The 22,552-nt window shown below is 40.2% G+C and overlaps 1 protein-coding gene across 1 annotated transcript in view; it reads right to left on the bottom strand.

Moving 5' to 3' along the window:
* Nucleotides 1-22,552, bottom strand: part of LRRK2 (leucine rich repeat kinase 2) — a 149,997-nt gene that overhangs the window by 82,156 nt on the left and 45,289 nt on the right. Inside the window, exons 12-21 of the mRNA XM_029047252.1 lie at nucleotides 18,935-19,064; nucleotides 16,415-16,539; nucleotides 13,007-13,116; nucleotides 6,776-6,920; nucleotides 6,503-6,642; nucleotides 5,066-5,194; nucleotides 4,803-4,973; nucleotides 3,510-3,768; nucleotides 1,873-2,058; nucleotides 182-300 (exon numbers count right to left, since the gene is read on the bottom strand). Of these exons, the coding sequence (XP_028903085.1) occupies nucleotides 182-300; nucleotides 1,873-2,058; nucleotides 3,510-3,768; nucleotides 4,803-4,973; nucleotides 5,066-5,194; nucleotides 6,503-6,642; nucleotides 6,776-6,920; nucleotides 13,007-13,116; nucleotides 16,415-16,539; nucleotides 18,935-19,064 (1,514 nt within the window). The remainder of the gene's footprint in view (nucleotides 1-181; nucleotides 301-1,872; nucleotides 2,059-3,509; nucleotides 3,769-4,802; nucleotides 4,974-5,065; nucleotides 5,195-6,502; nucleotides 6,643-6,775; nucleotides 6,921-13,006; nucleotides 13,117-16,414; nucleotides 16,540-18,934; nucleotides 19,065-22,552) is intronic.

Raw genomic sequence — 22,552 nt, 5'->3', positions numbered from 1 at the left:
CAATATAGTTGGAAAAACTAGATCGGGAAACACTAGACCACAGGGAAACTTGCCAAATTCTGAAATCTACCCTGCAGCCTAATGCAAAATCCTCCCCTGGGTATGAGGTAGGTAATGACAAACTAGCCTTCTCTTATTAACTATTTTCCAAAAGCACAGTGTAAATAATGATTTGTCTCACCAAGGAGTTGGAATGCCTCTGCAATGTCGGAGAGCACTTCTGGAGGGCAGGATCTCTGTAAAGGTCTCCCACACTTAAGGAATTTGATTTCTTTTTCACAACGAATGAATTCTCACTTCCTAGTTTCGATACAAAAGTATAGAATTTAGTGAGGTGAAATGGTGCCAAGGAATATAATAACCACAAAGAGGTAGGTTCCAGAACAATAAATCATTCACTGAATGAAGAACATTTGCAAATATCTCAGCCAATACTCTATGCAGTACCTTGAAGATATGAATACTAAAATTACATTTGTCATCTCATTTATATTCACAACTACAATTTTATCCATTCTACTAGCTCAAATTTCTTCATATGCCAATTTATCCTACCATCCGATTCAGCAGGTACCAGAAAGTCAATGTAACTCCAAAAATTAGCCTTTCAAGAACTGTAATTTTTAGTATGTGAGCAACTTACTCTGCCATCACTGTGAGGAATCAATGCTTCTACTTAAGAAATAGTATGAAAAATGGGTGTGAATTAATGCAACTATTGATAAATTATTCAACATGTCTATAAAAATATCTCACTTTGTTTTGGGAATCGCAATGAGGTTGTATCTAACACGAAATAATTTTCATGACCTGATATATATTATTGATTTAAAATTCAACTCAATATTAATTCTAATCTTGCATTTAGAATGCTTATGTTTTGTCCCCATGTTCAATTTTATTTGAGCACACATTTTCTAACAAAGATTGTAGTTTTGGAAGATAGCACTACAGTGAGAAACACTTAAATACAGATACTTTTGAGAATAATTTATTTTCGGGAAAAGTACGAATAATGATTTACACAACAATTGGAAAATATATTTTGAAATATTAAATATTTTCTACCAAGTGATTTTATTTAATGAGCACTTACTGCATGCAGAGCATTCTGTTAAGTGCTTGGGAAATTACAGTAGACTAAGTAGACAGGGTCACTGCCCTCAAAGACCTCACAGAGATGAGTACTCTAATTTGGCTTCACAATGAATTTTTTTTATTGTTTTTTGGGAAAGTGATTTGAAACACAAGGCTAGATAATTTCTAATTAAAGTATTATGAAAAATTCACTGCCCCTTACATTTGAAAAATCAACCTCAGGCATTTATGAACATACAATACATCTAACTTAGAGTCCTCTTTCAAATTCTAGATGAGAGACAAATAGCTCTATTTCCTAATAAAAGGAGCCACTGAACTATTCTTTTCATGAGAAAAAATAAGGAATTTTAAAATTTCTTATCTGTCTGTTTTGCTTTTCTTGCTTATTAATAGAGATTTAAATCTATTTTCAGAAGTGATTAGAATGGGCATGGAGCACTATTTGCTTTTTAAGCATAATTTTTATCTTCATGCCCATATCTCTATAGATTCATTTTCAGTCATTCTACAGAAACAACACAGATTGCTTGATATGTATTAATTACAAAGCCAACATAACACACACATCTCCAACCTTTAATTCTTTTCCTATGTCAAATGCTTTTTTTCCCTTCTATATTTCAAGCCCGAGAAAATGAATTGGGTCTTTTTCCAATACTTAATTTACTGCGTAAGCCTTCTAACCCCTTTAAAAAACAATTAATAGGGCATATGTTGAACACATTCGCTCCTGCACCGAAGACTCGATCTCCAACATGGGGCAACATTTACCTTCACTATCTAGATCATCACTCTGACCGAAAACACAGTCTACTGAAGATTCAGGAATGAAGGTCCAATCATCGATTTTATCTAGTGTATCTTCAGAGTTCCCATCACTGTCTGTAGTTCTTCCGTGCTCTGAAATACCTTTCATTTGATACCTGAGGACCATTCTTGCTAGTGCAGAACTTTCACCTAACAATGGAAAACCTGAAGTTACCATTTTTGAAATGTGGCACAGACAAGTTCATATCCAAATAATCATCTATAATGTCAGCTATGATTCCGCACATAATATTTATATAAGCAAGGTAAAATTCTATTCTCATGACCAAAAGTACTATGCACCAATAGTTCTGCTTAACCGGGGATACTGTTCAATTAAAACACATATGCATACTCACACAAACACACACAGACACACAAACACACCTTGTACTACTACTAAAAATAACTGTGATTTTTTTTAAGTGCTTCTATATGCCGAGCCCTTGGAAAAACCCCCAATTATTATTATTATTATCATCACTGCGCTTGGCTTACTATATGCCCAGCACTGTACTAAATGCTGGGGTAGATTCAAAATAATCAGGTCCCACATGGGGTTCACACTTGAAGTAGGAAAGAGACCAAATATTGAATCCTCACTTTGCAGATTAGGTAGCTGAGGCAGTTAAAGAACTGTTAATGAGAAGATAAAAAGTCACTTAACTTCTCGTTTACTGCTAGCATTGACTGTTAAGTGACATACAAAAAGTCACACAGCAGACAAGTGGCAGAGTCAGGATTAGAACCCAAGTCCCAGAGTTCCAGGTCTATGCTCTTCCCACTAATAATAATTCTGGTATTTGTTAAGTGCTAACTGTGTGGCAGGCACTGTACTAAGCGCTGGCATAGATACAAGCAAATTGGGTTGAACACAGTCCCTGTCCCACATGGGGTTCACAGTCTCAATCCCCATTTTACAGATGAGGGAACTGAGGACCAGAGAAGTAAAGTGATTTGCCCAAGGTCACACAGTAGACAAGCGGCAGAGCCAGGATTAGAACCCATGACTTTATTATCCCATGATCTTCTGTGTCCCCAGGCCCATACTCTAGCCACTACACCATGCTGCTTAAAACACTACAGCCAATACAAAATTATCCAGAAAGCACAAAGCAGATGCCAAACACCTAGATATCCACAAATCCTGGAAAATGGGGTTATATCCCAGGAATATCATAGATGTTCACTTAGGTACATCTAATTATAATTTTTGATTCTCCTTGGGATAATCTAGCAAAGTCGTAGGTAAATTTTTCACAAAGTTCCATTTCAATTTCTTTTATTCATTAATGTCTTAAAAGAGTTAAAATTAATCCAGCCATGCTGAAAGTAAAATGCTATAAATGCATTTGCCTAGATAAAATATATTTCATCACCCTCTTCATCATCAGTATCATCAACGATGGCATTTACTGAGACCTTACTGTGTGCAAAGAACTGTAGTAAGTGCTTGGGAGAGTACAACAGAGTTGCTAGACATTTTCCCTGCGCATATTAGTATAGAGTCTAGAGGGAGCTTACAGTCTAGAGGGAATAAACTCAACTGGATAAAATGTTACAAGATGAGGGATGGAATATTTTCACACACTGAGACTTACTTGTCTGCTTTCTTAAACTAGATGCCTTATTTGGAAACAAGGGACTGAGCCATAATGGTTCAATTTTTCCCATACAAAATCCTCCAAGACATATACTGCTATTGGCTACATCCAATCCAAGCTTCCTTAGGAGTAAACTGATGATTTGGCTATCTCCTTTCTTGATACTGATTGTCAATGCCATCCGAATATCTTGTTCTCGGGAGCCACTACTTAAGAGCAATTCCACCAATTTGGGATTACTTTCCTTTTCACAAACCTACGTAAAGGAGAATACAACCAAGATATAAACAGTAAATTACATTTTCTTTGAATGAATAATATAACACATTTTATTTCTTTCACAATATTAAATCAGGACCAGATGCTTATAGGAAAATTTCAGTACAATTCATGAAAATGGGTGGGTAAAGAAAAGTATAATGCCCTTGGAACAGAGTAATTCAAAAAGCATCTGGCCCCGTGAGGTTCAGTCATAATCTTCTGGCCAGTTCAGTGAAGTAGATAAAGAAAAACAAAAGCATTATAAAATCTTTCCATACCACACTTTTATTTCTCCAAAGTTGGCATCAATCAATGTATTTACTGAGCCTCTACTACATGCAAAGCACTATATTAACAGCTTGGGAGAATACAAAAGAGTTGGTAAACATGTTCTCTGCCCACCAAGTCTTACAGTCTAGAAAGGGAGGGAGACAACAAAAATCAGGAATTATGAAATGAATAATCTCTAATTCTTCCTAAATACTCTACATGTGAATTACAGCAGGTGAGGACATGAGTTTTTGTTTTAATGAGGCCCTTTAGATTTAATATCCCAAGAGTATTTGGGTGGTATTTTTGTTCATCACTTTAATATTTCTTGAGAAGGCACAGAGCCCGTCAGAGTTAGCTGGATTTTGCGTTATCAAAAAGCAACTCCTTTCATTTCCTAATATTTAATGAATTGTTAAGCCAAAGAACATCTAGGTGTTATCATAAAAGTTCAAATATACATAACGAAGCCAAATTGTCAATTCGAAGAACTAAGAAAACTCGAAAGTCATCACGATCTCACAATTTTTCATTAAGTTGGGAAAAATAAATACTTTAGTCTCAGAAAATAAGTTTAAATTGTCTACTGAAAAATGAAGTTTTAAAATGCCTGCCAAAAATCTGTATTGATTTATGTGCCTTGACCAGACTTTGGAGATTCTTTTTTCCCCGGTGACATTTACATAAATGAGGCAGGGGAGGGAACCTGGAAGGATAATGCCTTCTGTTAAAAGAGTTGTATGTTTCTTGGTTATTTACCTGGCAAATTAAAGAACTCTGCTTAGTCATTTTATTGACATCTGCTCCCAACAGAAGCAGGCATTCAGCCATAATACAGTTGTTCTCATCACAAGCTTTCTGCAGCATCATGTTTTTAATATCTTCATTGTTTGTTATTTTGGCAAAACATCTACAGCACAGGCTTTGAAACTAAAAAATGAATAAAATAAATGGAAATCAGAGCCTACTATGTCTACGACAATTCTGGATCCATCGGTTAAAAAAAAAAAAATCATGATTACCTGCTGATCTCTTTGTTCTGTGAAACACATTGACATCTGATAGAAAATGAATGTGTCATAGGAATGATGTAACAGCAGCTTTGCAAAACAAAATGACAATTCGAGTATTGCCAAGGTTGTGTGAAATCCCTAAGAATGATAAAAAATGGCAGAAGTAACCTTGGGTTATAAGTCAGTAAAGAAAAGGAATTCACATTTTCAAATTATATTGGGGGATCATGAAAAATCATCAATGAAATAATAAATTATATTATAAATTAGATATTAATTTTACTATAACTTGAAACCTCAGTAGATTCTAATGTGGAGTAGATTTTTTTTTAATCCTCAATTGTCCATGATCTCAACCTGGGTTCTAATCCCAGCTTCACCACTTACCTATGTGACCCTGGGCCAGTCACCTGTTTTCTGTGCCTCAGTTTCTGTAAAATGGGGTAAGATTCCAGTTTGCGCAACTACTTGGGCTCTGAGCCTCACGTGGGACAGGGACTGTCTACAACCTAATTATCCAAACTGCTTATCTTAGAAGCAGCGTGGCTCAGTGGAATGAGCATGGGCTTGGGAGTCAGAGGTCATGGGTTCGAATCCCAGCTCTGCCGCTTGTCAGCTGTGTGACTGTGGGCAAGTCACTTAACGTCTCTGTGCCTCAGTTACCTCATCTGTAAAATGGGGATTAAGACTGTGAGCCTCATGTGGAACAACCTGATGACCCTGTATCTACCCCAGCCCTTAGAACAGTGTTCTGCACTAAGTGCTTAACAAATACCAACATTATTATTATTATTATTGTTATTATCCCAGCTCTTAGTCCAGTGTGTGGCACATAATGTTTAATAAATACCACAATTATTATTATTCAAATACATTTTTTAAAAGGCTGGAAAGTGCCATAAAATGTGGGATGGAAGGTGTTGCATTTGGGGTCTGGGAATCTCAAGATTCCACAATATTTGAAGTTCTGGCTGTCAAATTATTATGTCTGCTCTAATGACAATAAATTTGAAAATATCCCTATAGCATAATGAAATAATAACAATAATAATATTTTAAGCACTTCCTATGTGCCAAACACATTACTAAGCATTGTGGTACATACGAGTTAATCAGGTTGGACACAGAATCCCTATCTCGAGTGGGGGTCACAGTCTAAGTAAGGAGGAGGAGGGGTTAATCCTTATTTTACAGGTGAGGTAACTGAAGCACAGAGAAGTTAAGTCACTTGCCCAAGGGTCACACAGCAGGTAAAAGGCAGAGCCGGGACTAGAACCCAGCTCCTTTGACTCTCAGGCCTGTGCTCTTTCCCCTAGGCCACAGTATTTACCTAATATTTCTTCTCTCCAGTCCCATAAAACAACATAACAGGTAACAGCAATATATCAAAGAAGGTTATGGAAACAAAACTGAATTTTCAAGTTTATATTAAAGCATTTCACATACATGTATCTGGACTTCAGCAACATCTTTAAAACGCCGTACACTGGAAACCAGAACCTTTGCCAGAAGATGCATAGTTGCTATACATATATTCTTTTTTGTTATCAAAACTCCTAGAAGATTTAAACCCAGGCATTGAATTTCTAGGAAAGAGAGAAAAAAAGATAATATGAAAAAATACTGTCCCAGAATTAAAGGCAATCTCTCCAATATAATCGGTAGATTCACCTGAATTACTAATACAAATCTTTTATTCCTAGTCAGTTTTATACTGACCTTGGTCATCCGGAAACATCTGTAGTGTATGAAGTACTGTGTCGGCAGCTCCCTGCTGTGCTAACATCTCTAAGGCACCAGAACACTCAGCAATGGAAAAAATTACTTTTAATCCACATTTCTGAATCCCGGGATTCCCAATGAACTGGAAGAGAGTCAATCAAGCAATCCATTGATGGTATTTATTGAGCACTTACTGTTTGCAGAGCACTGTACTAATGCTTGGGAGAGTACAATATAACAGAGTTGGTAAACACGTTCCATGCCCACAGGAGCTTATGGTCTAGAGGAGCAAAATTGTTAAGGAACTGGAAGCAGCGTGGCTTAACAGAGAAGCAACGTGGCTTAGTGGAAAGGGCATGGGTTTCGGAGTCAGAGGACGTGGTTTCTAATCTCGGCTCTGCCACTTGGCTGTGTGACCTTGGGCAAATCACTTCACTTCTCTGTGCCTCAGTTACCTCATCTGCAAAATGGGTATTAAGACTGTGAGCCTCACGTGGGACAACCTGATTACCTTGTAACTACACCAGTGCTTAGAACAGTGCTTGGAACATAATAAGCACTTAAAAATACCATTATAATCATCCTTCCCTTTTAGCAAAATCTCTGAAAATATGATGTGTACTGAGAGACTGTATATGCTAAATCCTGTGAAGATTATTTAACCCCCAATCCTTAATCTCATTAGAAGTTTGCACGATACTAATTGCCAACCTAGATTTTTTTCCCAGCTATTGGTAGAGGGCTTTGCACGCAGTAGGCGCTTAATCAATATTATTGCTGCTGTTAATATTACTAATACTAATATAATAATGATATACATCTTTATTACTATTACTAGTAATATAATAGCAATTACTACCATTAAACTGTAAGCCCATCAAAGGGCAGGGACTGCCTCTATCTGTTACCCATTTGTACATTCCAAGCGCTTAGTACAGTGCTCTGCACATAATAAGTGCTCAATAAATACTATTGAATGAATTATAATACTAATATGAAAGTAACAATAATAATAATAATCACTGTGGCATTTGTTAAGTGCTTATTATGTGTCAAGCACTGCTCTAAGCACTGGGAAGACTAAAAAGAATCAGATCAGACACAGTACCTGCTCCAAATAGGACTCACAATCCAACAAAAAGGGAGAACATGTATCCCTATTTTGCAGATGAGTTAACTTAGACACAGAGAATCTAAATAATTACCCAAGGTCATCCAGCCTGTAGGTGGAGGCAGGATTAAAACCCAGGTCCTCTGACTCTCAGAGCCTACTTTTTCCACTAGGCCACGCGGCTCCTATTCTTATTACTAGTCATAACAGATTGGGAGGGTAGGGTGTGAGGAAAGGAGGATATGGATGCACTAAAGCACTGAGTACCAGGATCTCATAGAAATTTTCCTCCCATCTAGTGAAAGCGGGGCTACTGTCATTCATTCATTCATCCATTCATTCAATAGCATTTATTGAGCACTTACTGTGTGCAGAGCACTGTACTAAGCCCTTGGACACAATTCGGCAACATACAGCGCCAATCCCTACCCAACAACGGGCTCACAGTCTAGAAGGGGGGAGACAGACAACAAAACAAGTAAACACTCGCTCAAGTGAATGGCGAGTACGGCAAAATTCCCTAAAAATTTAACTCAACCCTTTCTCTTAAACACACATGACAATACCATTCCCACTTACTGTCCGTATTTTCCAAAACTCTACTATTATTTAATTACCCGAGCTCACATGTTTCTCAATCACTTGTTGGCCTTAGGAAAACCAGAATTTCCTCACAATATAATGATAACTTCACAGCCTCATCCAGGGATTTAAAACCTGTTTATTAGGTTCATATTTAGCCTGCCAAACTCAGAGAATGAGATCATTAGGAACAACAATCTTCTTTTGGTATGTTCATTTAGTAAGGGGCAAAGAACAATAATAGAATTCGCTGAAACAATGAAAATAAGCTAGGATTTCCAAACCTAAGTGTGCTGAAATCAGACAGAAGGTTGCTTCTGCGAAACAAGGCCCCACGAAACAGGCTAAGGGTTGTGCCAACCTCTGGGCCTCTCTCTGACACCACCTGTGTCTGAGATGGCTTTGCACACAGTAAGCGCTCAATAAAATACAATAATAATAATGACATGGCAAACAGCTCATTGCCGCAAATCCTACTGGCGCCTCCGTGCTGGCTGAGCTGGTAAGAAAAAAAACGATGCAGGAACAGAAGCGGTCTGTATCGGTCTCCAATCAATCAAATCATAGCTTGCTCCCTCCTACCTCGTGTATCTCCAACTCAACCCTCCAACCCAACCTACTCATCAAACCGTGATCTCATCTATCTTGCTGCCAGCACCTTGCTCACTTCCTTCCTAAAGACTGGAATTCCCTCTTCATTTACATCAGACCACCACCCTCCCCACTGTCAAAGCCAAATTAAAAACCACACCTCCTCCAAGAGGCTTTCCTTGACTAAGCATTTGTATCTCCTATTTGTCCCTCCTTTTCACATTGTCTATGCACTGTTTCGTACCCCTGAAGCACTTATTCACCTCGATCCCCACAGCACATATGTATGCATCCTTATACTCTCCCATTCCCCCATCGGTACTTTTTTTTTTTTTTTAATAAATGTCTGTCTTCCCTTCTGACTGTGAGCTTCTTGTGGGCAGGGAAATAACTCTACTGCATTGTTCTCTTCCAAGCACCTCATACTGTGCTCAGCGCACGGTTAGTGTTCAGTAGGTATCACTGACTGTTTGATACTATATGCAAAGCATGGTACCAAGAGAGTACAGTGGTCACTTCCTGTCATCAAGGCTCTCATTATCTAAATCTCCCTTTCCAAAATTCCCTCAACAGATGGAATGGGAGACAACTGCCTTGATTCCCCAATCATAGTCATACAGAAACTGCATCCTTTTATTTCATTCAATCGTATTTATTGAGCGCTCACTATGTGCACAGTAGCTTTGATGTTGCTATTTTAGGCAAGGTGAAAATACAAAATATTTTCTTCATTTTGAAAAAGTGTAACTTGTCTTTATCCTTCTGTGACATCACTCTTACGTCATTTGTACTAGTACTACGGAAAGAGAGCTCACCTACTCCAAGAGGCCTTCCCAGACTGAGCTTCCCCTTTTCCCTCTGCTCCCTCTCTGCCCCCCTGCTTCACCGCCCCTCAGCTAAGCCCCCTTTTCCCTCCCTTTCCCTCTGCTCCTCCCCCTCTCCCTTCCCCTCCCCTCAGCACTGTCCTCATCCGCTCATTTGCATATATTTTTATTACCCTATTTATTTTGTTAATGAGATGTACATCCCTTGATTCTATTTATTGCTATTGTTTTTGCCTGTCTCTCCCGATTAGACTGTAAGCCCGTCAGTGGGCAGGGATTATCTCTATCCGTTGCCGAATTGTACATTCCAAGCGCTTAGTACAGTGCTCTGCACATAGTAAGCGCTCAATAAATGCTATTGAATGAATGAATGTATTTCACACTTTAAACATGAGAAAATGCTTCCTGATTTCCCAAATGTATTTCCACAAACAGTAGCTATGAAGAGGGTGATTTAGAGGGGAAGAAATGAAAAGGATTTGAGAACCGTACTCAAATACTAGCGGCAGTGTGAGCCCACACTCAGTCAATCAATGAAGGGTATTTACTTAATGCTTATTGCGTGCAGAGCACCGTAATAATAATTATGGTACTTGCTAAGCCCTTACCCTGTGCCAAGCACTGTCCTAAGTACTGGGGTAGATACAAGTTAATCAGGTTGGACACAGTCCCTATCCCACATGGGACTCACAGTTTTAATGCCCATTTTGCAGATGAAGTAACGGAGGCACAGAGAAGTGAAGCGACTTGCCCAAGGTCCCACAGCAGACACATGGTGGAGCTGGGATTAGAACCCAGATCCTTCTGACTCCAAGGCCTGAGAAGCAGCGTGGCTCAGTGGAAAGAGCCCGGCCTTGGAAGTCAGAGGTCATGGGTTTGAATCCCAGCTCTGCCACTTGTCAGCTGTGTGACTGTGGGCAAGTCACTTCACTTCTCTGTGCCTCAGTTATCTCACCCGTAAAATGGGGATTAAGACTGTGAGCCTCATGTGGGACACCCTGATTAGCCTGTATACTCCAGCACTTAGAACAGTGCTCTGCACATAGTTAAGTGCTTAACAAATACCAACATTATTATTATTATTATTATTACTCACTAGGCCATGCTGCTTTTCAAGGCAGCATGTGTACTTAAGCACTCAGGAGAGTAGAAAGTAACAGAATTGGTGTAAATGTTCCCAATTCCCAAGGAGCAGGCAGCCTAGGGGGTCACCTCAGTTTCTACACTAGACCGTGAGGGTCCGACCTTTTCCAGCACTGGAAAGACTCTTTCAGCATCCAGACCATCTGGACTCCATCAAACCTCCAGGCCAGGAAGGACTCAAGCTCTGCAGCCTGTGGCCTTCTCAACTTGTAAAACATTGGCAAGATCAAGCTGAGGACTTTGTGACAGTTGGCCTGAGCTGCAAAGAGGCTGGCAGCCTGCTCCTCGCCCTCATCCTGCCTCTGGCACAAAATGCCCTCCCTCTTCACATTCAACTGACGATCGCTCTCCCCACCTTTACAGCCTTCTTCAAAGCACATCTCCTCCAAGAGGCCTTCCCGGACTAAGCCCTCATTTCCGCTTCTCCCACTCCCTTCTGTGTTGCCCTTGCACTCAGGTTTGCTCCTTTTATTCACCCATCCCTGTCTCACAGCACTTACATACAAATCCATAATTTATTTATTCCAATTAACGTCTCTCTCCCCCTCTAGACTTTACACCTCGTTGCAGTCAGGGAATGTGCCTACTAACTCCGTTACATCGTACTCTCCCAAGAGCTTAGTACAGGGCTCTGAATGCAGTAAGCACTCAGAAAGTACAATTGATTGAATGACTGACTGCTCATCTAACCACTGCATCCTATTACTCTTCTCATACTTGTCAGCCTTTTACTTCATCTTTTTATGTGTCTGTCCCCACGTCCTTCTCCACCTTACTCAGACTGTGAACCTGTTGGGAACCAGTGACCACACCTAATTCTTATCACTGTATCATAGTCTGTGTCTACCTGATGTTGGATCTACCTCAGTGTCCATTAAGAGCTTGGCACATAATCGCCATTATGATCTTTTTCCCCCAGCACTCAGTACAGTGCTTGGCGCAGAGTAGGTGCTTAATACATTCTATTATTACTACTAGTGACTGAAATGTTGGGGCTTCATATCAGCAGCTACTTGCACTTCTCAAACAACCCAGGACTTTCCCCCAGGACACACATCCATCCCATATGTGCGCTTCAAGTTCCTCTTCTGTTCTTCATGGTCTCACATGCCCACTTTCTTGTGTTTTCCTTCTGTTTCCCATTACTCCTTGAAATCTTTTCACTTCTAAATGGTAGTGCCCCATTCAAGGCATTTTGAAGTTTTCGTCCCCCACAACATTCCTGCTATAAACCGCTTGTCTCGCTGACACATTTCTGGCAGCATGAAAAAATTAACTGAATATAATAAACCTTTATATAAAATACTGATGGAAGATATATAAATCATGAGTACTGAATAACAATAACATTATAAAGTTCACTGTACTCTGATTCACTTTGTGTGCATGGACTTGGTTATTCTGGTGGCATATATTTAAATCTGCCTCCCAGCTGGGCAGGACAAAGAGTAGGCCCAGGACTGGGTTCAAGAGGGAGGCAATCTGAGGCATTCATGAGAGGTAACTCCAGGTTGATGGTAATTTCTGTCAGTGGTATTTGCTACACACAATCAAGTGCTAGGCACTCTACTAAGCACTGGGGTAGATACAAGCTAATGTGTGCCACATAAGGCTAACAGTCTTAGTCCCATTTTACAGATGAGGACAAGGCACGGAAAAGTGAAGTGACTTGCCCAAGGTCACACAGCAGACACGTGATGGAGCTGGGATTAGAAACCAGTTCCTCTGACTCCAAGTTCTGTGCTCTTTCCCCTAGGCCACGCTGCTTCTCAATATGGTGATAATCTGGGGCTTTGAAAATTTCAGTGACTGTGCTCACTACCTTGGATAAAAGTAAAATGTAAATAGAAAGGCAAGAATTATTCACAGATGCTACTCCTATTTATTAGTATTAATTAAAATGTGAAAATTATGGATATTTTAATTGCTAAAATGACATACTGGAAGAGAATTAACAAAATAAATTTCAAAACATACCCTGTTCAAAGCATCAAGGACTAGTTTATGAATCCCATTCAGTAAGCACTGATTTTTAATCACTTTCAGAGTAACATCAAATTCAGTATCTTTGTCAGATGCTTCTTCTCCTAGAATAGAAATAATGAATTATTTTCAGATTAACCTCGACGGATCCTAATAGTTTCCAAATTATTCAAATACAACTGTTCTACAGAAATCACTTAGGAATCATAATGATCATTTTCCCTAGAAATTACTCCGCAAATTCTCTCATACAACTTGCCAAGCATAAGTTAAGGGGGATTTTTTAAATTTTGCTTTTAAAATTGAATTTTAAATTCATTAAAAAATACTTGGGATGATCAGTCCTCAATTACATGTTAATTATCCCCCTCCATCACCAATATGGGAACAATACTTTTCCATAAGCACAATGCATCAGAGTATTAACAGCTCACAGAACTTTACACTGTCCAGTAGCATAGCAAAACATAGATAAATATGTTATACACGTACAAAATGCGGACACATATGTTACATGTATAAGTTTGAAGAAGCAAGTAGTTATTATAGTCGGAAAACTGGGGGGGATCAAAAACTTCAAAATGTTTTCAAAGGGGCACTACAATCTAGAAGTGAAAAGATTTCATGGAATAGTAGGAAACAGAGGAAAAATGCAAAGTAGTGGGTTTGTGAGATTAAGGAGACAGAAGAAGAATTTAAATGAACTTGAAGCAATCGTGAGGGATGAATACCTCAATCTGATGGCAAAGAGAAATACAAATAATGAGCTGCCAAGTGCTTGATAGAGTGATAGGAAAAAGGCATTCATTCATCAGTATGTACTGGTTGCCTTCTGTGAAAAGAAAACTGAACTGGGCACTTTAAAGCAAACGATAAGACACGGTTCATACCCTTGAAAGACTAACAATTTAATAAGAGCAGGAAAATTAAGTCACACTACTATTCCTTCCCCAAATCCTTGAGGGAGTTGTTACATTTGACATTTCCAGATCCTCTCCCCCAATTCTCTACTTGACCCTCACAATTTGCCTTCCAACTCCCTCCACTCCACAGAAACTGCCCTCTCCAAGGTCACCAATGAGCTCCTTCGCGCCAAATCCAACAGACTCCATTCTAATTCTTCTCTACCACTCAACTGGCTTCAACACGGGAAACACTTCTCCTTCTCCTGCAAACACTTTATAACCTCGGCATCAGGGACACTTGTATTTTCTCAGCTTCCCTGCTATCTCTCTGGCTGTTCTTTCTCCTTCATCGGCTCAATCAGTCAATCCATCAGTTGTATTTATTTACTGCTTACTATGTGCAGAGCACAGAACTAAGTGCCTGGGAGTACAAAAAACTGAGTTGGTAGACACGTTCCCTGCCCAGAATGAGCTTAGTCTAGAGGGTTAAACAGAGATTAATATAAGTGATCTATTTATATGTAATATATTTACATATCATAAAAATTTATATATCTACATACAAATGTGCATATTTATATACATAATTTACTTATCTATACTGTCTGACTCCCCCTCTAGACCAAAAGGTCATTGTGGGTGGGGAAAGTGTCTGGTTATTGTTCTACTGTACTCTCCCAAGCTCTTAGTACAGTGTTCTGCACACGTTAAGAGCTCAATAATTAATAATGTTGGTATTTAAGCGCTTACTATGTGCAGAGCACTGATCTAAGCAGTGGGGGAGATACAGGGTAATCAGGTTGTCCCATATGAGGCTCACAGTCTTCATCCCCATTTTACAGATGAGGTAACTGAGGCACAGAGAAGTTAAGTGACTTGCCCACAGTCACACAGCTGACGAGTGGCAGAGCCGGGATTTGATCCCATGACCTCTGACTCCCAAGCCTGGGCTCTATCCACTGAGCCATGCTGCTTCTATATAATTATGACAATGAGTGAGCAAATTTATGGATGTGTACATAAGTGCTTTGGGGCTGAGGGAGGGGTAAAAAAAGGGAGCAAAACCAAGTACTAGGGTGACGGAGAAGGGAGCAGGAGAAGAGGAAAAGAAGGTCTGGTCGGGGAAGGCGTCTTTGAGGAGATGCTCCTTCAATTGAGGCTTTGAAGGTGGAGAGAATGGTAGTCTGCTGAGGCTCCTCCTCTGCCTCCGCCAACTAACTGTTGGAGCCCGTCAAGGGCCTGTACTAGATTCCCTTCTATTCTTCATCTACACTCTTTTTCTTGGAACTGCCACCTCTTTCTGGATGACTCCCAAATCTACCTCTCCAGCCCCAATCTCTCTCCCCCACTGCAATCTCACACTTGCCTTTAGGACATCTCTTCTTTAATGTGCCACCGCAACTAAACATGTGCTTGACACACAGTAAAGCGCTTACCAAATGTCATCATTATCAAGTCCAAAATAGAAGCAGCGTGGCTTAGTGGCAAGAGGACACGGGTTCTTATCCCAGCTCTGCCACTTGTCTGCTGTGGGACTTTGGGGCAAGGCACTTCACTTCTCTGTACCTCATCTGCAAAATGGGGATTAAGAGTGGGAGCCCCACGAGGGACAACCTGATTATCTTGTATCTCTCCCAGGGCTTAGAACAGTGCTTGGCACACAGTAAGCGCTTAACAAATACCATAATTATTATTATTATTAGAACCCCTGTCTTCCCATCCAAACCCTCTCCTTCTCTCAACTTTCCCACAACTGTAGTAAACACCACCAGCTTCTGTCACAAAACCCTGTAACCTTGGCATTATCCTCAACATCTCTCTCTCGCTTAACCAGAATACCGTAAGCTTGTTGTGGACGGGGAACGTGTCTGCTAATTCTGGTGTATTGTACTCCCCACAGTTAGCATTCAATAAATATTATTAAATGATATGCCTGGTAAAGTCAAAATAAGCAAAAAATGAGGCTAGGATATAATGCAGTAAATAGGTAATATCGTCACTCTACTGCACATGTTAAAGACAGCTGATAGATTGTCAGAACCTGATATTATCAGGGGAGGAAGGGAATTATTGAGGGGCGTAAGCCCCGGGGAGGTAGCTTTTTGGAAAGTTTTGAAAATGGGGATGCATTCCACCAAAATATCAGAAACTAGAATACAGAGCTCTACAATAGCCATCATGATGTTAAAGACAAAATGAAGGAAATTAGGAAGCTAGGAAAGAAACCATCCAAAGGAAAGAATAGACAAATACTTAGTTTCAACATACATACACACCGTAGTGCTTCCAGATTTCAAGATGGTAGCCCGTCTTTCTAAATAAGTTTTTTGTCTACACTTAATCATTTTTCAAATGAAGGATCTTAAAAGAATATCTTCGGAAAGTATCGTCCATATCCTCCAAGTAGTTATCAAAGTTATTTCGATGGTCTGGAAAATAGCCTTAATTGCGATTTTCCCATTTAATTACTTCTGGTAAAATCTATCATATCACTCACCGGAGATGATAAAATGTAAAATGGCTCGAAGTGCCTCCAGCTGTACAGTTAATGACTTTTCATGATTTTTCATCACTGTTATTATTCTGGGCGTCACTGCTGCTACTACATCGAGGTGAGGCTCACTGAAGATAGAAGATTTTTAAGAACTGGTCAAGGGTCAAAATCACTTTAATTGAGAATTCACTAGTTTCAAGTAACTGCACCACACAAGAGGTACTCAATTCAAGCTAGATAAATTTATGGATTATGGATTAATCCATAATGCTGGTAAATGAACTAGTAATACACTGAAATTTTGAATATCGTTCTTTGTTATAAAATTTAAATATCTTGTGTCAATGACATTTCACATATAAATTAGTATTTACATATTTGTCTCAAGGCTTAGGATTCATTTAAGGTAAGGAATATCATAAATTCAAAAGTCTTATCCCTGTTTCGTCATGTGTACTCTGTCAACTGCACATATTTCATTTCTGTTAAATGGATTTAAGTAGATGATTCAAGGCACTAGATCACAAAAGCCATGTTTTACTATCCCCAAGAATTTTAATTCCACGAAGAGTATAGTGAAAATATCTGGAAGGTTCTGCAAAAAAGAATGGAAATGAATTGGTCCTAATAACTAATTTTTTGTAAAGATTACTAGTAAAATGGGATCCTGTAAATTCCCAAATATAGACTGTTTTGCATTGCACTTTTTAAATACTGATTTTGAATATCACATGCATCCCAGTGGAAACTCGCTATTACACTTCAAAGGTTCTTGGACTCTGAATTTTAAAAGTATTTTTTACGGTCTACATTTAAAATAGTTATGGTATTAAGTGCTATCTATGTGCCAGGCAGTGTACTAAGGGCTGGGGTGGATACAAAGAAACTGGGTTGGGACACAGTCCCTGTCTCACTTGGGGCTCACAGTGGACAAACGGCAGAGCCGGAAATAGAACTCATGACCTTCTGACCCCCAGGCCCGTGCTCTATGGCATAGTGGGTAGAGCCTGGGGCCTGGGAGTCTGAAGATCACGGATTCTAATCCCGGCTCTGCCACTTGTCTTCTGTGAGGCCTTGGACAAGTCACTTCACTTCTCTGAGCCTCAGTTCCCTCATTTGTAATATAGGAATTGAGACTGTGAGCCTCATGTGGGATAGGGACTGTGTCCAATCCAATTTGCTTGTATCCACACCAGCGTTTAGTACAGTTCCTGGCACAAAATAAGCGCTTAACAAATACCACCACAATTATTACTATTATTATTATGCCATGCTGCTGCTTCGGCAAACACCATGTACCCAGCTCTTATTATCCCAGTAAAATAGTAAGCACTCACTATGTGCCAGGAACCGTACTAAGTGCTGGGGTAATCAGGTTGGACACAGTCTCTGTCCCACATGGGGCTCACTGTCTTAATTCCCATTTTACAGGTGAGGAAACTGAGGCATAGAGAAGTTAAACTATTTGCCCAAGGTCACACAGCAGACAAATGGTGGAGCCGGGATTAGAACCCATGACCTTCTGACTCCCAGGCCCACGCTCTATTCACTACGCCATGCTGCTTCTACTGTAAACACTTACTATATCCCCAGCTCTTCCTATCCCAATAAGATGGAAATCACTTACTATGTGCCAGGCACTGTACTAAATGTTGGGGTAGATACAAGCTAATCAGGTTGGACACAGTCCAGTCCCATACGGGGCTCACAGTCTTAATCCCATTTTATAGATGAGGGAACTGAAGCATGGAGAAGTGAGGTGACTTGCCCAAGGTCATACAGCAGATAAGTGGAAGAGCTGGGATTAGAACCCAAGACCTTCTGCTTCCCAAGCCCTTGCTTTATTCTTTAGGCTACACTGCTTTTCACGAAGGCAACCACCTGTAAATGCAGCCTAAAAAGCATAGCTTATTGTATACTGTGAAATTAGATTTTTAATCCATTACAATTAGAGGACCTATCATATGAAATCAGGCTGATTTAGGGGAATGGACCCGGTTTCCCTTTTTTCACTGAAGGAGTTTTCTAGTCACGATGAATTATCATTATTTACTTCCTTAGAGACCCTTTCCTTGAAAATAAAAGTATTGGCAAGGAAGTGAAGCCTGCTTAAAATATATTTTATTTCAAGTTACATCTAGCGTAACAATTCCTGCAGTGTGAAACACTTTCAAAAACATAAAGTGCAGGCTTCAGACATGTCAAATCTAATTACGTATAATTCTGTTGGCCAATTCTTATGTATTGAATGGTTTGAGGCACAATTGTGTAGTACATATTTGTACCATAATCAATATCATTTTCCTAAAGTGAATTACCCAAACAGCAATAATGACAAATCATCAGAAAGAATTTTATAAAAGATAGTGGTGTTTTCACTGAGAGGGAGTAATATTAAAACAAGGTGTCAATCTTTAAGTAACTCTTTCACTTGGCTAATGAGTATTAGAATCCACTTCGATTATATGCACTTCACCTGAGTCAATATTAAACATTTCATATAGTACTAAGAGCATTCATTACCTTCCTTCAAAAAGATGATTTAACATTTTACAGCCGCTTTCAGCCACTTCAGGGGATTGTAAGTGTTTCTTCATTAACTCTAACACATTCCAGTATATTCCTTTTGACAATAAAATCTTTCTGATATTGCCTATAAGACAACATGGACGTTATTTTGGCAAATGGCAACATAAACATGGTATTTGTCAAGCACTTACTATCTCCCAAGCATTGTACTATGCGCTAGGGTGGATACAAGATCATCAGGTCCTACATGGGGTGCTCAGTCTATGAATTTAGCCAAGATCCGCTCTTTCCGCTCCACCCAAATGGCTCTCTTACTGGTACAGGCTCTCATAATATCCCGGCTGGATTACTCTGATCTCCCTTCCTCCTGTCTCTTCCCGCTCCAGTCTATTCTTCATTCCGCTGTCCGGCTCATCTTCCTGCAGAAACGCTCCGGGCATGTCACTCCCCTTCTTAAAAACCTCCAGTGGTTGCCTATCGACCTCAGCACGAAACTAAAACTTCTCACTCTAGGCTTCAAGGTTCTCCATCACCTTGCCCCCTCCTACCTCTCCTCCCTTCTCTCTTTCCACTCCCCATCCTGCAAGCTCTGCTCCTCTGCCACCCACCTCTTCACCGTCCCCCGTTCTCCTCTATCCTGCTGTCGACCCCTGGGCCACGTCCTCCCGCTGTCCTGAAACGCCCTCACTCCTCACCTCACCAAACTCTCTTCCTCTCTTCAAAGCCCTACTGAGAGCTCACCTCCTCCAAGAGGCCTTCCCACACTGAGCTTCCCCTTTTCCTTCTGCTCCCCCTGTTGCCCCTCTACCCCCCCTTCACCTCCCCTCAGCTAAGCCCCCTTTTCCCCCTTTCCCTCTGCTCCTCCCCCTCTCCCTTCCCCTCCCATCAGCACTGTGCTCATCCGCTTGTTTGTATATATTTTTATTACCCTATTTCTTTTGTTAATGAGATGTCCATCCCCTTGATTCTATTTATTGCTATTGTTTTTGTCCGTCTCCCCCGATTAGACTGTAAGCCGAATTGTACATTCCAAGCGCTTAATACAGTGCTCTGCACATAGTAAGCACTCAATAAATACTATTGAATGAATGAAGGAGGGTGACCAGGTATTGAATCCCCAGTTTTCAGATAAGGGATCTAAGGCTTAGAGAAGTTAAGTGACTTGCTCAAGGTCACCCAGCGGGTAAGTGGCATTGCTGGGATTAGAACCCAGGTCCTCTGATTCCCAGGCCAATGCTCTTTCCACAAGGCCACATTGCTCCGATAGTGAATATGTTAGTAAAACTGGACTGTACTCTCCCAAGTGCTTAGTATGGTGGTCTGCATACAGTAAGCGCTCAGTACCATTGATTGATAATATGCAATTGGATACCACAGACTCACTGAATAAGGGTTTCATCTGTAACTACTGATCCTATCACATTTTCAAAATGTCTTCTTAATGGACCAGGTGAAGTCCAATATAGAATGATATTTTCATAGTTTTCAAGCTACTGTGGTTTTAGGTTGGTTCTTATTCACATTTTTTTAGGATTACCTTATGCTTTCATTACACTTGAATTCTTTCTTTCATGAAAAATTTTTGCAGAAATAAAATTAAATCTCAAATGAAAAATTACCATTAAATTTAGTAGTGAACACAGACTTGAAATTACTTACAAATGAAAGAAATAATCATTTCTCTCATGATGACAGATATTAAGAAATGTTGCTTACTGGAAAAGTCATGGGACTCGGAATTAAGAAGTCTTGGACTCTAATCCCTTGCTCTACCACCCTACTTTCTGACTTTGGACAATTCACTTTAACTTCTCTAGGCTCAGTTTCCTCATCTGTAAAATGGGGTTTCAATACCTATTTTCCCTCCTATTTAGACTGTGAGCCCCATGTGGAACTGGGACTGTGTCCGACCTGAATATATGTACCCATTCATAGTTAAGCAGTGAATGCTAGGGTAGATACAAGGCTATGGGATTATAAACAGTCCCTGTCAGTCAGTCATGTTTACTGAGTGCTTACTATGCGCAGAGGACTGTACTAAGTGCTTAGCACTGTCCTACACAGGGCTCACGATCTATCTTATTTCTATTTTACATATGAGGAAATTGAAGCCCAGAGGTTAAGTCACTTCCCCATGGTCATACGACAGATCCGTGAAAGAGTTGGGACTTGAACCCAGATCGTCTGACTCCTCGTATGGTTATGATAAAGCTGTGGTAATATGCTCACCTCTCTTATAATACGAGAGCTAAGGAAAACTTGCACTTTAATACTCACCAGTTGTGATGCCTTTTGCATATACACAAAAGTACACAAGCAGCTACTCCTATGGAGGAGCACTCATTCATTCATTCAATAGTATTTATTGAGCGCTTACTGTGTGCAGAGCCCTGTACTAAGCGCTTGGAAAGTACAATTCAACCACAGAGACAATCCCTGCCCAACAACGGGCTCACAGTCTAGAAGGGGGGAGGCAGACAGCAAAACAAGAAAACAGGCATCAATAGCATCAGTATAATTATAATTATAGATATATACACATCATTAATAAAATTAATAGAATAATAAATATGTACATATATATAAATTAGTGCTGTGGGGCAGGGAGGGAGGTAGAGAAGAGGGAGCGAGTTGGGGTGTGCTTAGCCCAGACAATCTTGGGCCGTTGGGGGCAGGGAATGTTTCTGTTTATTGTCCTGTTGTACTCTCCCAAGAGCTTAGTACCGTGCTCTGCATACAGTAAGCACTCAATAAATGCGATCGAATGAATGACGATAGAATATTACTTAATTATCCAATCTCATGCTAGTCAAAACTGCATACTGAAAACCATCATCATGGCAGAACTGAGTGTACTGATGGCAAATTATCCTCATAATCACTAATCCATTTAACTTTGATGAAGCCAGTGCCACAACACTACAAAATTGAAATTTACCTATTCAGACACCTAAAAGCGACTTTGAAATGGAATGTCACAAATTTCAAAGTGACCTTTAGGTGTCTAAATAGGAGAAGCAGCATGGCTCAGTGGAAAAAGCCCGGGCTTGGGAGTTCTAATCATGGGTTCTAATCCCAGCTCCGCCCCTTGTTAGCTGTGTGGCTTTAGGCAAGTCACTTCACTTTTCTGGGCCTCAGTTCCCTCATCTGTGAGCCCCACGTGGGACAACCTGATCACCTTGTATCCCCCCCAGCGCTTAGAACAATGCTTGCACATAATAAGCACTTAACAAATACCATCATCATCATAAATAGGTAACCTTCAATTCTGTAGTGTGGTGGCACTGCTCTGATGCTATAATTATATTAAGGGCCTACCGATGCCAAGAGCTAGGGTTGAGATGAAGTTATAATAATGTTAATAATAATGTTGGTATTTGTTAAATGCTTACTAGGTGCCGAGCACTGTTCTAAGCGCTGGGGGAGAAACAGGGTAATCAGGTTGTCCCTCGTGGGGCTCACACACTTTTAATCCCCATTTTATAGATGAGGGAACTGAGGCACAGAGAAGTTAAGTGACATGCCCACAGTCACACAGCTGACAAGTGGCAGATCCGGGAGTCGAACTCATGACCTCTGACTCCGAAGCCCAGGCTCTTTCCACTGAGCCAT

Source organism: Ornithorhynchus anatinus, chromosome 2, assembly GCF_004115215.2.
Source record: "Ornithorhynchus anatinus isolate Pmale09 chromosome 2, mOrnAna1.pri.v4, whole genome shotgun sequence".
NCBI lineage: Eukaryota > Metazoa > Chordata > Mammalia > Monotremata > Ornithorhynchidae > Ornithorhynchus > Ornithorhynchus anatinus.
The sequence above is the reverse complement of the archived record's forward strand: the minus strand, read 5'-3'. Positions and strand labels throughout refer to the sequence as shown.